At 41.9% G+C, this 18,562-nt stretch overlaps 1 protein-coding gene across 1 annotated transcript; it reads left to right on the top strand.

The window, feature by feature from the left end:
• Window positions 1–357: 357 nt before the first annotated feature.
• Window positions 358–4,541, top strand: LOC113015133 (uncharacterized). Its single transcript, XM_080299006.1, has 2 exons — window positions 358–1,261; window positions 1,714–4,541. Exons 1-2 carry the CDS (start codon window positions 1,244–1,246, stop codon window positions 2,695–2,697), a joined length of 1,002 nt encoding a protein of 333 aa, XP_080155132.1. The 5' UTR covers window positions 358–1,243; the 3' UTR covers window positions 2,698–4,541.
• Window positions 4,542–18,562: the final 14,021 nt, after the last annotated feature.

Here is an 18,562-nt window from a genome sequence, read left to right as displayed (position 1 = left end):
AAGTGGTCCGCAGGTGCGCATTCGCTGTCAAAATAAAACCAGATGAAAAGTTCCAACGCATGTTTGCGTTCATAATATTTTCAGGAGGAGGCCAGACATTTGTTTAGAACTTTTAAAGATGTCGAAGAAGCAAGGTCCTTTAAGCAATTACTGTCGTGTTCCTCCACGGCAGAAGAAATGTCAGAAGGAGTCCGAACCACAAAAGAAGCACGTATTCTCGGAAAAGTAGTTGCAGGAGGTGAGCTGGCTTCAAGCAAATGATGAACGCACAGAGATGTGGTGTGGAATGTGCCGTGAGAATCCCACTCCAGCAGACAAAAACAGTGCCTTTTATATGGACGCAAACGCGTGTTGCATCTTTTATTTTGACAGCGAATGCGCACATGCGGACCACTTATGTGCATCCGTGTAAATAACATAATGTTCTGCCGGGTGTGTTGTTGGTTTTCCCTTGATTTCTGAGTCGACAAGTGCCTTTGTTGCTGGGACCATTCATTTTAAGAAAGGACCCCATTAGAACCCATAAGAAATGCATTATTGCTCAGTCTGCAATATCTTTCCCAGAACAAACACCAATTGCAAATAACATACTAAAAATAAACCTGAAAAATCTGTTTAGAACAGCGTACTATGTTGCAAAGAGTGAACTACCACTGGCACGATTTAGCAGTCTTTGCAAACTTCAAAAAAGCAAATGGCCTAGATCTTGGTTCCACTTGTCTCTTACCCGTGACTTCAGTGGAAATTTCAAATTCAGGATCTGACACAGACTGATTCATGTCCTACACAGTTCTTACAAGTTCATAGAAATTTCTGTTCAATTAGAACCAAGTATTTGAGTTGATGATTGTAATTTTTATACAGTGTTGTAATTTTTTTTTTTTTTAAATTTTGATTAATGTTTCTGTTACAATATTATACTTTAATGTATAATATTGTAAAGCAAACAAAACAGGAAACAAAACATCAATCAAAAAATTATTCTCTTTTTTTATTTGGGCTACTTAAATTTGTTTTGGGCTACCAAAAACCCTTCCCTGCCCGAAGGGTTACCAGGGATTTTGAGATTTTGCAAGCCCTGCACTGAGGAGTGTAGTAATGTTTATTTGCTCTGCTTCTTTTTGTAAGGGGTAAAATATGTCTATATACTTTTTGTGTCCCAGCTGAGTAACAGGAGTCTGGTGGAGCAGTAGAAGGACAATTTCAGCCATTTGGACTCAGCTCAGCCACTACAGAGGAAACAATGACTTCAACACAAAAGGTGAGAAAAACATCACAGTTACACTGTTATTGAAACTGTGTGTGCAACTGGTTGGTTTTTAAAACACAATTAACAGCAGCTTTGTCTTTTGCATCCTGGGCTCCTCCATATATACAGACTCTACATTCACAACCAAAAACCACAGAAGTTAGAAGAAAATGCAAAGATCATATTTTATCAGCACATATTGAAACAACAATATCATCAGTTGAACTCAAAATATTTTATGAAGTAAAAGATTTTCTCCACTTATATATTTCTTCAATAATGTAATTTTCATTACACCTCTCATTGTGTCACATCATTGTAATGTGATACTATCACCAGAAGGTGGTGCTAACACACCAACAAGGTGTTTGTTGACATGTTTGTTTCCACTGACGGAGGGAGTTTCAGTTCGTTCCGCGACTGCATTTCACTCAGTGCCTCTGTTTTTATCTCTGTCACTGCAGGACCAACATGGAGCAAGAAGTCAGCGCTCTCAGGAGGATGACAAACGTCAAAGAAAGGGAGAGAAATCCTACAGCTGTGATGAGTGTGGGAAGGATTTTACCCGGAGTGACAGCCTAAAAACACACCAACTCATCCACAGTGGAGTTAAACCCTACAGCTGTGAGTTGTGTGGAAAGTCTTTTACCCTGGCTCGAATCTTAAAAAAACACCAACTCGTCCACAGTGGAGTTAAACCTTACAGCTGTGACTTGTGTGGAAAGTCTTTTACCGAGGCTAGAGGCTTAAAAAGACACCAAGTCATGCACAATGGAGTTAAACCTTACAGCTGTGACTTGTGTGGGAAGGATTTTGCCCGGGCTAGAGGCTTAAAAATACACCAAGTCATCCACAGTGGAGTTAAAGCGTACAGCTGTGACTTGTGTGGGAAGGATTTTGCCCGGGCTGAAAGCTTAAAATCACACAAACTTATCCACAGTGGAGTTAAAGCGTACAACTGTCACTTGTGTGGAAAGTCTTTTACCCACGCTCAATCCTTTAAAACACACCAACACGTCCACAGTGGAGTTAAACCTTACAGCTGCAAATTGTGTGGAAAGTCTTTTACCCATTATCAAAGCTTAAAATCACACCGTATCGTGCACAGTGGAGTTAAAGCACACAGCTGTGAGTTGTGTGGTAAGGCTTTTGCTGAAAAAAAGGACTTACAGAGGCATCTAGGTACCCACTCTGGAATTAAGGCGTACAGCTGCAACTTTTGTGGAAAAAGTTTCAGCGACAAACAGTACCGAAATAGTCACCTACGGATTCACACTGGAAATGATGTTTCCCGCTGTGATCAGTGTGGGAAACTGTTTACAACAGACGCACAGTTACAACTACACATGTTTAGCCACACTGAGGAGAGACCTTATAAATGTGACCTGTGTGAGAAGACTTTTAAATCTCCACATCACATGAGAAACCACCGACGGATCCACACCTGAAAGTAACTCTACAAGTGCAGTTACTGTGAGGCTGTATTTGTTTTTTTTCTTTTAATTGTAACCCGAGTGTTTGGAACAAGTCTGATCAGTAAACTTACGGAGTTATACTGAATGAACTGTTTGGGAAAAATGAAGAGTCATTTCTGTTCAGTAAACTCAGTCTTATAATGTAAACAGTAAAATGTAATTGGACGTTGGCAGAGATGCTCTTTGTTTCAGGCAACATTGAGGATAAAAATAAAAAAAGCAGAGCAACACAGATGGATCCAGTTCTCAACCCTGTCGTCACTGTGGTGGTGGGAAAGAGTTTCTTTTTAACCTTTGAGGAAAAACTTCCAATCATCAACGGGACCTAAAACCACATCAACGTATCCACACTGGAGACAAAATGAACTACTGCAAAGAATGTGGGAGAGGCTTCCACACACAAGTACATTAAAAATACAAAAACTCTTCCACAGTGGGGTCAAAAAGCACATCTGTGACCAGTGTGGGTCATCCTTCACCACTGGACATGACCTCAATGAAAAACCATAAGCGAATCCACACAGGAGAGACACCATACAAGTGCAGACACTGTGACAAAAGCTTCTCACAATCAGGTCATCGTAACAAACATGAACGTACACACATGGAAGTGAACTTAAGCTGTGACCAGTGTGATAAGAGTTTCAGGAATCTCAGTTCATACTCCGAACACAAACTATCCCACACTGTAAATAAACTGTTTCACTGTTACCAATGTGGAAAAGCCTTCACTTCATTATCTGCTCTGTGCAAACATCAGCCTGATCATGCAGGACTGAAATCACTGGATCACAATGAATCTGAAGAGAGAGAAAGATCCTCTTCTGGTTTCAGGCTCAGACTTAAAAACCTTGAGATCAGGCTCCACAGAGTTCAGATGGAATCTCCTGTAAAGAGTGTCAGCTGATGTCACACTAGGATCTGATGAGGTAGCTCTGATTTCTGGACCTGCAGTGAATAATCCTGAATGTTACATTTAGGAAGCTGCATGTATAGATATGCATATCAAGTTTGTTTTTTCCTTTGAGGGATTTTAATTCTCTAAAATGTTATCCCTGTTACATTTTAACCTTTGTTCCCTTAGGACACAGTAGTGTTTAGTAGTTGTACTTGTTACTGTATTATTAAAGTTATAGGAATGTCTTTTTTACCAAACAGACTTTGTATCAAAATTGCAGATATGGATATATATTTCAGTTTCTTTCATTTGAACTTTCTTAGTGTTTCCAAAATTAACTTCTTTTTTTAAATGTATTCATTTAATGTGTTACCTCAGTTAAATTTAAATTCTTTATTCATATTTAAACTTTTGCTGTTTCTTCTTTTGAACCTTTTCTCCCAAAATTGCAAATATTTTCACAGCAGTTGCTCTTAAATCCTCCAAAATGAACTAAATCTGTCCACCAGCTTTGAAACAACACCTGCTGTGACTTTATGTCCAGAAAAAAGAAACTCAAGCTAAACTGGTTTTGGGCTGTACTTCCATGTAATACCAGTTTGTACCAGAAGATGGAGCAGTGAGTCAGAGTAACCTTTATTCAGTTAGGCAAAGACCACATTCGTATTCACATTGGCAGCAAAGAACTGTTACAAGATCAAAAATTCAAATTCTATTAAACCTCTATTTTTCGCTCCTCCTTTAACTTTAGTGTGTTTACTGTGTTCTTGAAGTCCACATGTTGTTTTTTTATGAATTCATTTTGATCCACATGTTCTGCAGCCTTTTTCTTGTTGATTTGAAGTTTGTATTATGAAATCGTGATTTGTTTTGATCCTATATTTGATGAACTTTGAAAAATAAAGAAATGGTCTCACAACAAGTAGTTTGAGCCCTGATTTCAGATTCAAAGTAATTTAACTGTTTTCAGTGGTACATGTGGAGCTTTATCACAGGAGGAGACTTGGCTGTTCTCCACTAACATTGAACAGGGTTCCTGCAGCTCATTAAAAACTCTGAAATGATCTTCAAGGACAAAGATGTTTGATTTTTCTTAAAAACAAGATGTGGGCATGAAGTTTTCACAGAGTGTGTTTAAGATGCTTTGTGATGAACATCTCACACAAAGCAGATGTTCCTGCATTGCAACAGCGGTTTGCAGATGTGTTCTTCCCCCTGCCCGGCTGCATGACTCTCATGGAGCACCACTTTGAAACGCAGTCTGCCGTGAAAGTGCGTTCATGGCCCTAGATGTTGCCTGAGCACAAGAGACAAATTGTGCAAAAGGAATTGGCTGAAATGGTGAAAATGCTGTTATCATAGGATGAAATGAGGATTTGTTCCTCAGTGTTTGGTCTCCTATGCTTACCATTTCTCCAGATGATTTGTCGCAGCTGTTGAGAGGGGCCGGTGTTCCAGATCAACTGGCGTTTAGATCAACTGGCGTTGGTCGAACAGATGTGTGGCAGTCTTGCGTTTCAGTAGCTCCTACCGACAAACCAGCAAAAAAACGCCAAATGTGTCATCTGTGACACTTGTGAGGTTATCTCAAACACACTCCGTCAGTCTTGATGCTGTTGAACAACAAAATGTTTAAAAATGTGGCGAGTTTACCTGGTGATATCCTCATGCGCGACGCGATCGCGAAAACAGCAAACAAGTAACACCACGCCGTTGTTGTTCACAGGACAGCAAGAGTAAACGATCGGGAGACCCTTGTCGTCATTATCGTTCCACTCGCACGGTTTATTTCACCGAATTCAGCGTTTTTGCTCCACAACTAAAGCGAGCAGTTTGCTCTGTGCACTAACATGGAGTCGAGTCAACCAGCGCCACCTCTGGCCAAGTGCCACAGCCTACAGCCAGATCAACTGGTGACACACATCTGCAGCACGTTTGAATTCGTGTCATGCACATTTGTACCTTTCAATTGTGTGTTTGTGCGTCATGCAAATAAACCTTTGAAATGAATGAAATGATATCATGTATTTATTATCAGCCTACATTTGTACAAAATGCCAAATGACATACACATAGTCATAAGAATCACCATCCTGATATCAACACTTTTGCCCATAAGAAAAATGTCGTGAACAAATATATGACACACCAATATTTCACCAGTGTTGTAACTCACATGTCGCCAGCATAGTCTGCCTGTGTCTCCCCTCTGCAAACGAACATTTCAGAGTTGGATGTGATATACAGTCTGCATAAGTGTGGTCAATCTCATAACGATCCGTAAGGGGATGGCAGCTACGCTGAATGTACAGCAGTCACACAGTGATCAGCAATAAACAGTCCCCAAAACTTGCATATAATCCCCAATGTGGAGCCCATCTACTGACTACCACATAGCAGCTGGACCAGTCCCCAATGCAGGTCAGTCCACTGCTGCCACCTGTGGCCAAGTACCATAGCCTACCACTAGATTAACTTGTGACACACATCTGCACCTGCTGCTATGATCACATTGAGTAAAGGCTGAGTGGCTGCACTCACACGTGGTGCATCTAAATCTACCCACAAATATGTTGAAACATGCAATGCCAGCAATGTGGATTGTCAACACTACAAACAATCAGTAAGCAAAGACTACACGGGTCAATTCCTTCTGTGTTCATTCAACACCCGCTACATTTGTAGTCGCCTACTGCAGAGGGGAAGTCGACACACACTGTGTGGTACCACTTCCCACAGAAGGTGCATTCAATCTGCAAGGAAAAGTAGATTGTCAGTGTCATTCAGCTGGAGTCAGGCTCTTGAGTAAAGCAACTAAACATGTTACAGTGTACAGATACTGCATATTTCTGTGCAACAGTCTCATCTGTGCATCACTTGCTGTTTCCATGCGTCCTGTAGGTGCTCTAGTGTCTTTGAAGTGCAGAGGCATGCAGGTCACCTGAACTAGAATTCCACTGTTGGTGCATCAAAGTGACATGTCACCCAGTGATGTTGAAGTAACCCAGTCAAGGTGCGTCCATCTTAGGTATTGATTCTGTCATCTTACCCAGTCATCGGTTTCTGCACCTGAGCTTGCCTCACCACAGGCACGACATAGCTGGGAAATGTCATCTATAAATACATATGTCACAATGTGGATACACACATAACTGTCACAAATGGAGGTCCAAATGCCGTTTCCCGGGTATACCTGAGTTTTGGAGCAGAGAGAGCGCTAGCTCCAGTCTGAGCCTGGCAACCCCCTCCTCGTCAACAGGGAAAGATATATTTGTCCCCGACAGTATTTGTTCTGCAAGCTGAACATTGTCTACTCATCAGAATCTGTCCATTTAGGTACAATACACCATGAGCATTGTACTAACCTTGCATACAAAGACGCCACAGGATGTTAGGTCCTGCTGTTTTGGATGGGCAACAGTTGAGCATGTCCATTTGCCGATGGCTGGACATTTCCGTCTAACCAGAGCTCTTTCAAATGTTAAAAAAAAGAAAAAACAGATGGGTACAAAAAACAAGAAAAGGAACAGGTACTGAATGTCATCCAGTGCAGCAGCCTTATGTGATCCACATGTACAAGTTAGAAATATGACTGCTGTGGTTAACATTAGCCTGTTGTGCGTACCTTGTCACATCCCTGCACCTATCGAGTTGTGCTTGTGTTGCCCCAAATGGGTCAACAAAGACAGCCCGCATTTCTTTCAGATACATTATCTTGAAAAACAAATGGAGATCATGTTAAACCTAGTAGGTTCACGTCAAATTCTGATGGTTGTGTGGCGTCTTACAATGAGTGTCCAGTGTCTGTTGTCACAGACTGCCCCAGCTGCCACGTCATAATTCAGCAGATCCAGCTACAAAGTGAAGATCGTGGCATTACATCATGAATAGTCGTAAATGAGGATGGTTACATGTCAAAGCCAACTCACCTTCCTGAAACCTTTCATGGACCCCTGCCAAACTGATGTCATGAAATAGGAGTCCATAATCAATACAGCGTGTTGGCGCCCCACCAGTGTCAAATATGCATTTATGATCTAGGGGCACACACGGTACATTGTCATTCCCGTCCAATGAGGTGACCACTCATGTGGAAAACATCTACATACTTCACTTTCCAACTCTTTCCCAGGGGCCAAATCTGCAATGTTCTCCGCAAATAGCTTGTAAGGCCCAATTCTGGACCACAGCACCTTTCCCCTTTCACCAGCCCAGATTCTGGTTATTACTGTGAAGACAACATTGTCAGGAACTTGTCAGACATATCATTTGTACATTGTCTGCTTACTCACCATTTTCGGGGTCACAGCGAGACTGCACCAGTGCTGGCCCCTGGCAGGGTGGCGGTGACAGTGGGGGTGCTGATGGCCCCTGGCAGGGTGGCGGTGACAGTGGGGGTGCTGATGGCCCCTGGCAGGGTGGCGGTGACAGGTTCTTTAGCTTTGCTGGGACCCTCTCCTCAGGCTGGAAGTAGTGCGTCAGTTGGTCAACGTTGACCTTCACAGTCCGCTTGCCCTTCCCTGACACCAAGTCAGCACTTTTGCCTTCCAGCTTCACAATCCTCAAGGGTCCCAGCATATCAGCATCCAGTTTGCCACCTTTTCTCTGTTCCTGCCTCACATTTTTGCGCAAAACCATGTGTCCCACCTGGAAGCCATCCTCCTCTCCCCTTTCTGCCTTCCCCCTGTGGATCTTGTCTTGGGTGGTTTTGACATTTTTGGTTACGTCAGCGTAAACCACCTCCTGGGATTTTAGGCCCTCACACACGTCTTCATTCGAAATGAGTTTAGTGACCATGCCTTCTGTAACCTGCCAAAATACAATGACTGAGTAACTGGATTAGGATTGAGACATCTTCTCTCTTGTACATTACACCATTTTACCTTGTATGCCTTTGGGATCTCCGATGGATACCTTGCCTCTCTGCCGAACATGAGGTAATATGGGCTGTATTTTGTTGTCAGCTGCTTTTTTGTCCTCAGTCCAAACATGGTTGACTGCAGGAATTTGTCCCAGTTCTTGGGCTCGTCACTCACCAGTTTATTGAGGGATCTGAAATGTCAATGCATGAATACAATATACTAAATAGCCATCGTTGTGACATAGTTACAGCACAATATATAAATGACAGTATTGTACCTCTGGATTGTGCCATTTAATCTCTCCACCAAGCCATTGGTTTGGGGATGGTATGGTGAGCAGAGGCTTCTTCGGATGCCCAGGGTTTTACACAGGCCATAGTTGACCTTGAAAAGGTGATCACATTGGTCATCCAAGCTGACATTACATATGTGCTTGAGCTACTAATACCCCACCTTGTTGCAGAACTCTGAGCCCTGGTCTGTTAGCAGTCTTTTAGGTGCACCAAATTTGTAGAAAAAATCCAGAATACAACTGGTGACCTCATCTGCAGTTTTGTTTTTCAGTGGGTAGGCCTCTGCCCATTTGGTGAAATAGTCAACCATCACACAAATGTACTGATTACCACCATCCGTTAAGGTCAGTTTACCCACAAGATCCATTCCAACGAGCTCAAAGGGCTCTGTGACCTGTGAGGGGGGTAAAGAAGAACATGTCACATTTGATGTATTTGGACAGTAACAAATATGCTGTCTGTGTTACTGTACCTCGATTGGAATGTATCCTTTCCTTTCCTTAATATTGGCCTGCTTACACTGGCATTGTGGGCACTGAGCAACCTATTGCCAAATTAAGTAACATTACATGTTAATGATCAGCAAAGTGCCTTGGAGCTGTAGGTTATATGGGTTAGTTAGGAGCAACAGGGTACGAACACAAGACATACGAACAACAGAGAAACAAACAAATGTAAAAAAAAACAAAGGGGGGGGGGGGGTTCTTGGGTTTCCACAATGCGTTTGAGGCTCATTCATACAGAATGTGCTCACCCATTTTTTAATGTCACCCTCCATGCCAGGCCAGTAATAGCGTGCCATGATGGCACAGTGGGTCTTCTCCCATCCACAGTGTCCACCAAAGTGGCTGGAATGAAATTCCTCAAAAATGTCATTTGCCTCTTTGGCAGTGCAGACCACTTTTGCCAGGTTCTCCGTTCTGTTCTTCTTCTGCCTGCATACATAGTACAGGTCTCCATCTCCATTGGGCATGTGGGGCGAGACAAGAACAAACAGACAAGAGGGAATGTTCACATTAACGCACAATACTACACTCTGATGGTTTACATGACATTATCCATTGTACTCACCATTTATCCTGAAGGTCTCAGCTCTTCTTTTGATTGTATATCTTTCCCTGCTGGTTGATCCTTCAGGATAGCGATCGTGGAGCTTGAACTCCAGAAGCTCCCTCACAATTCTGGGATCCATTTCCCTCACCTACACCTGTCCACCTATCTACCTACTCCACTGTACCACAAACACACAGACTAACAGACACACCACACAAACCAACTAGCACACCTCAGTCACTCACTTTCAGGAGTCCACTCTCTCACAAGCTCTTCCCAACCACACTGGCTATAGTTGCCTTCTAATCACTATCTAACTGCTGTAAATTCACTGACTGCTACCACCTCACGAAACCCACAGATGTTGGTTGTACTCACTGGGCTTATATAGACTGCATATGACTACCAATTCTTTCCAGCTGTGCTGCTTAATCACCTATATTGGCTACCAGTGTTCCTGGCAAACACCACACGATTGCCTCATGTGACTCCAGTTGCACAATTGAAATATACAGAATCACAGTAGAGACATAGGCAGCCTATTCTGACAAGGTGTGTTGTGAGCACACTGATGACATATTTCTATGTGATCTATGTGTGGAGTGCATATTGTTGTTGGGTAATAACATAAACAGAAGGAGTTGTGATGTCTACAACTTCATGTATATGATGGGATTTAAATGGATACACAATTGTGTTTCATGTGGTTGCATGGTTTATGGGACAGCAAAGACAACATTGACAATTACAAATGTGTTGTGCAGGTAACATATTCAAACGTGGTGATGGGACCAGCTGCAGATGTGTGTCATACGTATATCTGGCTGGATGATGGACAGAAGGAATTGACCCGTGTAGTCTTTGCTTACTGATTGTTTGTAGTGTTGACAATCCACATTGCTGGCATTGCATGTTTCAACATATTTGTGGGTAGATTTAGATGCACCACGTGTGAGTGCAGCCACTCAGCCTTTACTCAATGTGATCATAGCAGCAGGTGCAGATGTGTGTCACAAGTTAATCTAGTGGTAGGCTATGGTACTTGGCCACAGGTGGCAGCAGTGGACTGACCTGCATTGGGGACTGGTCCAGCTGCTATGTGGTAGTCAGTAGATGGGCTCCACATTGGGGATTATATGCAAGTTTTGGGGACTGTTTATTGCTGATCACTGTGTGACTGCTGTACATTCAGCGTAGCTGCCATCCCCTTACGGATCATTATGAGATTGACCACACTTATGCAGACTGTATATCACATCCAACTCTGAAATGTTCGTTTGCAGAGGGGAGACACAGGCAGACTATGCTGGCGACATGTGAGTTACAACACTGGTGAAATATTGGTGTGTCATATATTTGTTCACGACATTTTTCTTATGGGCAAAAGTGTTGATATCAGGATGGTGATTCTTATGACTATGTGTATGTCATTTGGCATTTTGTACAAATGTAGGCTGATAATAAATACATGATATCATTTCATTCATTTCAAAGGTTTATTTGCATGACGCACAAACACACAATTGAAAGGTACAAATGTGCATGACACGAATTCAAACGTGCTGCAGATGTGTGTCACCAGTTGATCTGGCTGTAGGCTGTGGCACTTGGCCAGAGGTGGCGCTGGTTGACTCGACTCCATGTTAGTGCACAGAGCAAACTGCTCGCTTTAGTTGTGGAGCAAAAACGCTGAATTCGGTGAAATAAACCGTGCGAGTGGAACGATAACGACGACAAGGGTCTCCCGATCGTTTACTCTTGCTGTCCTGTGAACAACAACAGCGTGGTGTTACTTGTTTGCTGTTTTCGCGATCGCGTCGCGCATGAGGATATCACCAGGTACACATTTTTAAACATTTTGTTGTTCAACAGCATCAAGACTGACGGAGTGTGTTTGAGATAACCTCACAAGTGTCACAGATGACACATTTGGCGTTTTTTTGCTGGTTTGTCGGTAGGAGCTACTGAAATGCAAGACTGCCACACATCTGTTCGACCAACGCCAGTTGATCTAAACGCCAGTTGATCTGGAACACCGGTCGTCTTTAAGGTGCTTCCAGGTAATTAAGAAGTGAGTGCAGGGTTTTAGAATAGAATAGAATGCCTTTCTTGTCACTATACAGTTGTACAATGAGATACAGAGCATCTCCTACTCAGTGTAAACATGCTGGGGGGGTACAGTTCTGCATCGCTATGTACATATGGACAGTAATAACATAGGGAAAAACATATATATATATATATATATTAAAAAAAAAAAAAAACACCCAGCACGCCCCTGACCGAGTGCTCAGTGAATACCTCAGGCAGCAGAAACCCAAGAAAGAGGAGGGAGACGAGGAACCATCATGGAAGGACAGGCCCCTGCACGGTATGTACCACCGGCAGATAGAGGAGGTGACTGATATCCAGAAATCCTACCAGTGGCTGGACAAAGCTGGACTGAAAGACAGCACAGAGGCACTAATCATGGCAGCACAAGAACAAGCTCTGAGTACAAGATCCATAGAGGCTGGGGTCTATCACACCAGGCAAGACCCCAGGTGCAGGCTGTGTAAAGATGCCCCAGAGACAATCCAGCACATAACAGCAGGGTGCAAGATGCTAGCAGGCAAGGCATACATGGAACGCCATAACCAAGTGGCCGGCATAGTGTACAGGAACATCTGTGCCGAGTATAACCTGGAAGTCCCGAGGTCAAAATGGGAGATGCCCCCAAGGGTGGTGGAGAATGACCGAGCTAAGATCCCGTGGGACTTCCAGATACAGACGGACAAAATGGTGGTGGCTAACCAACCGGACATAGTGGTGGTAGACAAACAGAAGAAGACGGCCGTAGTGATCGATGTAGCGGTTCCGAATGACAGCAATATCAGGAAGAAGGAACACGAGAAGCTGGAGAAATACCAAGGGCTCAGAGAAGAGCTCGAGAGGATGTGGAGGATGAAGGTAACGGTGGTCCCCGTGGTAATCGGAGCACTAGGTGCGGTGACTCCCAAGCTAGGCGAGTGGCTCCAGCAGATCCCGGGAACAACATCGGAGATCTCTGTCCAGAAGAGCGCAGTCCTGGGAACAGCTAAGATACTGCGCAGGACCCTCAAGCTCCCAGGCCTCTGGTAGAGGACCCGAGCTTGAAGGATAAACCGCCCGCAGGGGCGTGCTGGGTGTTTTTATATATACATGTGTATGTGTATATATACATGTGTATGTGTATATATACATGTGTATGTATGCATATATATATATATATGTAGACAGAGAGAGAGAGAGAGAGAGAGAGAGGCTTCGGTTAGCTCTGCAGAAGGCTAACTGAAGCCGCCAAATTGCTGGTTCTTATTTTAGTCGACTGTGATTTCATAACCACTAGGTCTGGAAATGGAACAGAAGCTCTACTCTGTATAGAGATACTGTCATCAGCACACTGAGACTCTTTGTTTCAGTGCAACAGCAGAAATCACTAAAGTCTTCGTGTAGAAATGAGGCATTCAGGACTCTGCAGATGAATGCTGCTGTGAACTTGAGTGAAATCTGCAGAGGAAAGGAACTTGTTCCTTAAAGTCTCTGTGCAGATCTGTGAGCGTCAAACTCAGTCATAATCACTCAGTTATTACCTCTGTTTGCTCCTCTTTTCTCTTTTGATTGGAATGGTGGTAAACAGGGTGGTTTGTACTAAGAGTGGATGAGCTTTGTACTGATGATTCAGAGTGGTTTAGACAACAGGAGCTTATATGTAGATGTTTTGACTGGGACATGTTACTGGTGGTTTGAGTACTTCATCCAGCAGTGACTGACAGATCGATGAAAATAAGATGACCACAACTGTCAGTGCTGCAGAGTGAAGTGCTCTGAGAGCAGTTCCACTCATGAATGAATGAATGAATGAATAAAATATAAAAGTAAAGTTACATGATATAATAACGTTATATAGATACTTTAAAACAGAGTTTTTAAGCGTGCTTAAATCAGAAGATAAAAGACAACGCATGGAATAGAAATAGTTATACAGCTGTAAGCCTCCATTAGGTTCTGTGGAAAAATACACAAAACAGTGTGCGATATTATTCATTAAATATCAGTAAATTAAAGTCCATTTAATTCTAGGGGTAATTACACCCTAAGCCTGCGTGCCATATTATAAAATGCTACCAAAATTCAGATATAATGCAAAACCCGAAATGAAAGTTGAAAGACTTCATCTTAATCACATATTTATCGATTGACTTGCAATACTCTCCGGAGATCAACAAAGGGAAACCTACAAAAATGGTGTCTTTGCCTAAGACATTGTGGATGACATTATATACCGTAGCATGTGTGTATATTAGTGCACAAACTCTTTGTGGACTGGAAATCTCCCATCACTTTCTGCTGCTTGTATTCTGCAGTCTCCCATCCCTCCAACTAGTAAGTAGGCGGTGACCTTTACGTTTGTTTTCAGCCTCGGAACAAGTACATAATCCCGATCAATACAACAAGCGGAGAGTACTCATACTTGGAAAATGTTGGGAATGTGACAGTGGAAATGGCCTTTCTGTTGGAATGCTATGGATGCCCCTCCACACAAAGAAATACATTCTTTGTGCCAATTTAGTCGGATGATCAACCATCCGGGGTGTCCCCAGACTCTTCTCAACCCTAGCCTAAAATCACGTGATCAGCAGGGGCGTCAGCAGCTTGTCCCGGGTGGTGATAGAAGTCAGATGAGGGGTCAAATCCTGAGGGAGGGAGACGCATCTAGACGGACTTTCAGTCTCTTTCAGCTCTATGTGAAAACTTACATGTAGTGAGACAGAATAGTTGTCTGTAGCACCGCCTCAGAATTACATCTGAAATGTCCGCTGGAACATCTGTACTGCTCAGCTGGACCCAGCTGTGGCTCTGCCTCCTTGTTTTGGTCCGTGCAGGTGAGACTTGACCTGTTAAATGTATCTGTATCTGTAAGTATTAATAAGTAAGACATTTAAAAAATGACAAAGTGTTCCCTGAAAACGTCTGTCTCTAACTCTGATTAATCTAATATCAGTATAACAGCATATTAGTTGCTTGGAGAGTGCGTCACCACTTGCCTTTCACTACACCTTTGATTTAAACCACTTTGTATTCTTTTCTTTTATGTACTGACATCTAACTAACTTATCATTGATTCTAGGATCAATCTTTAAGTGCAGAGCCTACAATTAAAATTAAATTAACCAATTCACAGATTTCTCTTCCAGGTTAAGGTGAACCCTTTAGTTATTAAACCTACAGGTTAACAGTCAGTCATGTTTTTCAGAATTTTCCAAAGTATTTTGAACAATTATTTGTAGTGAAACAGATAAGAGGGAAAACATGCACAGCATTGATTCAGTCACTTAACTACAGAGAATAGAACAGAATAGACTTTAATTCCCATTGTACATCTACAACGATATTTAACCGACTACTGTACAAGAAATATAAATAAGACGAGCGCACAACAAATGGCACATGATAAAATGAAGTTGTGACATTTACAAATGACTTGAAAGTACTTGGAGACAGTCCACTATATCATCAAGCAGTCAAAAATCACACTGCCTCTCCATACACCTGGACGAGAAGCAAACTGATAGGAGGGCAGCTTAAGGTAAAGTTTTCATGCAAGCCCTCCTCTTATTGTGCAGACTCAACACAGGGTACATCTGCTCCAGGGCTGGAGATATAGATTTCATTGGCAGCCGTTCTGTTCAAGCCATGTTTGGAGTGCTTTGAATCCTGTTACCATTCAGATCAATCAATGTGTTCAATTTAGAATGTCCCCGTGCATTTTAAGGTGTTACTGGAAAGCACACAAAACATCCATGAAATATATCTTTAAATTATCTTGCATTTTTTATTTAACAAATTTCCCATGTGTGGGACTATTAAAGGGTTATCTTATCTTCGTATATTTGTAAACCCTTACAGTTTTTTCTCTTTCCATCTAACTTTGCCATTTGCCCATTTGTTCAGTTTCTGCTCTCTCACTCTCTCTTGCTCTTTAAAAGACAAAGGCCCCCAGATGGCAGGTAGAAGGAAAAGCAGGAGTTTGGTGGTGAGAGCAGGGACTTTAATGTAGGGACTGTGTAACGGGAGAGAGGTGGTTCATATGATGGAGAGAAAGTAGATATATATATCTGCAGCAAACCAAATGGAAAGGAAGCAAGACCAGGTGCACCAGAGGTGGATTCAAGCTCTTCCAGAATGATGTAGAAGAGAGGAGAGATAGAGTAGGGAAACTAGAATGGAAAATTTTATATTCCATTTATACGCCAATCAAAACATATACATCTCAGTGGTCCCTGATCCTCACAGTGATTGGCTGATGTAGAGGTGAACACTTACTTCATCCTCTTTGCTTTGTGTTGTTTCCTCTTTCAGACCAGAAAAACATAACATCTAAGTCTGGACAGAACGTCATTCTGCCATGTCGAGCTCCAAACAAGGACATCCGCATCATTGTTTTAGAGTGGAGCAGAGCTGACCTGGGAGAAGAATATGTCCTAACGTACCGAGACGAGCAGTTTGATCCAGATGAGCAGCATCCATCTTTTAAGAACCGGGTGGATCTGCAGGACAGACAGATGAAGGATGGAAATGTGTCTTTGATTGTGAAGGATGTGATGATTAACGACACTGGAACATACAAGTGTCGTATCATCATGAGAGAAACACGCTCGTGGGAATCCATCAACAACATCAACCTTCATGTTGTTCCTCCAGGTGAGTGAGTAGAGTTGAGTGTGTGTGTGATCAGAGGTGAAGCTGCTTCCTGGTTGTTGATGTTTGTTTCTAAAGATGTTGTTGATGAGACTTTGTAGAAAGCAGCTGGTCTGAGTGATGTGATCAGAGTGCAGTAGATAATGTCTGACAGCAGTTTGAAGAGGAAATGGATTCTGTTCTGTTCTTCACTCATCACCTATCTGACAGCTGACACCTCACACCTGTTTCTCACCTGCAGGTCAGACAGGAGGAGGCAGATTTGTCCCACTGATACTTTGTCTACTTGGTTCCACTGTCTTTATTGTGGTCAGTTTTCTGATCTACAGAAGAAAACCCCACAAATAGGATTCACACGTCCTTCCTGTTGAACAGCAGCATATTTAAAATGTCTCAGAGCTTCTTAACTGTGAACTGAGTCTCTTGCAATTGTTACTAAATATTTATTAGAGTTTTCTCATTTTAAAGAAAAGCTAGGCAGCTTTTATTCATTACATTTTTTAAGCACTGCTTACATGTATTTGCACATGTCTGGATTTGTCAATATATTTACTTCTAATATGCATTTTATTGTTAATGTTAATGAAATTATAGCTGAAGTTCCTGATTCACCGCCCAACCCAATATGCATTTTTATCTGTTTATTGGGTTTCTTTTTACAGTGTTTTAAAGTCTTAACTGTGAATACAAATTGTATTTTAATGACTGAACATGTGTTGCTGTGTTGATATGTGTCTGTTTCTTTTAAAATGTGTATGTTTGTTTTTAAATGTTTTCCCAATCTTACCCCACCTTACCTCTCTGAGCTTCTTCATCCCTACACACCCTGTTGGTCTCTTACTTGCTTAGTTGGAGTACCGAGATCCGGGAGGAAGCTCAGAGGGGGCAGGGCCTTCTCTATCGTGGCTCCTGAATTTAGAGAGGTCCCATCTCTGTCCACTATTAAAACACGCCTTTAGCTTTTGACCACAGTGAGACTTAGTGTCTCTTGTATTTAAATGTGTTATTTAATTAATTATTTTATTTTTCTTTTATTTGCTTTCAATTAAATCAAATGTTATTTTTATTATTTAGTTCCGATCCACGGCACTTTGCGCCAGCTGTGGTTGCTTTAAAGACTTTATTAAAAAAGATGATGGTGATACTTGTGCTCATTGTAATTCAGTCTATATCTTAAATGTTGTTTTGTATTATTTTATGCTTTTTAATGTTCTTATTTTTTTTACTCTAATTTGTTTACAGTGTTTGGTGCTTAGAATTAAAAAAATAAAATAAAATCATAACTAAAGAAAAACTGAAATAGAATAATCTGAATTTTAATCAGTCTTGAGAAAACAAACATCACTGACAGGTACAACCTTGCCACTTAAAAATATTAGAAATGAGAAATAATCAAAAACATGCCAATTTAGTCATGTTTACAAATTAAACCATTACCACATTAAATGATAATTTAATGTGGTAATTATGGTAACATAATTACCACATTAAATCATTCAGCTTCTCTGGAGGTTATCATGTCACTTGTAAAAACTCATCTGATATTGTGGACCGTCGCTGTTAAAATGTATTTTTGAGTATGGAAACAATAATGATCTGCTTGTATCCATGTTAGTGTTTAAAGTCCAACATCTCCCTCTAGTGGCCATATATGAACCATGTGTGAGGATGGTGTTAATGTAAAATGTGAATCATAGTGTTCCAGTCAGTCATCAGTGTGTCTCTGCACAGCTGTAATTAAAATGTGTTCAGAGGGCCTCAGTGTCTGAATGGTTCCAGTTCAGCTCCATAACAGCAGCGTCCCTGGTTTGATTCCTGTGTTTCACATCATATCTGCCTCTCTCACTGAGGGGGACGTCCACTACATGGACATGGATTTGTTCATCAACCAAACTACAGATCACTGAGAGCAGAGGACATTTGACTTGAGTTTTCTTTCCATCTGTGTGAATTGCCAGATGTCTCAGCAAGCTCATTGCATTAAAAGATACATGTTTATAGTTTATATCTTG

The sequence above is a fragment of the Astatotilapia calliptera genome, chromosome 3 (assembly GCF_964374335.1).
Source record: "Astatotilapia calliptera chromosome 3, fAstCal68.1, whole genome shotgun sequence".
Classification (NCBI taxonomy): domain Eukaryota; kingdom Metazoa; phylum Chordata; class Actinopteri; order Cichliformes; family Cichlidae; genus Astatotilapia; species Astatotilapia calliptera.
This window is presented reverse-complemented; position numbering and strand designations above follow the sequence as displayed.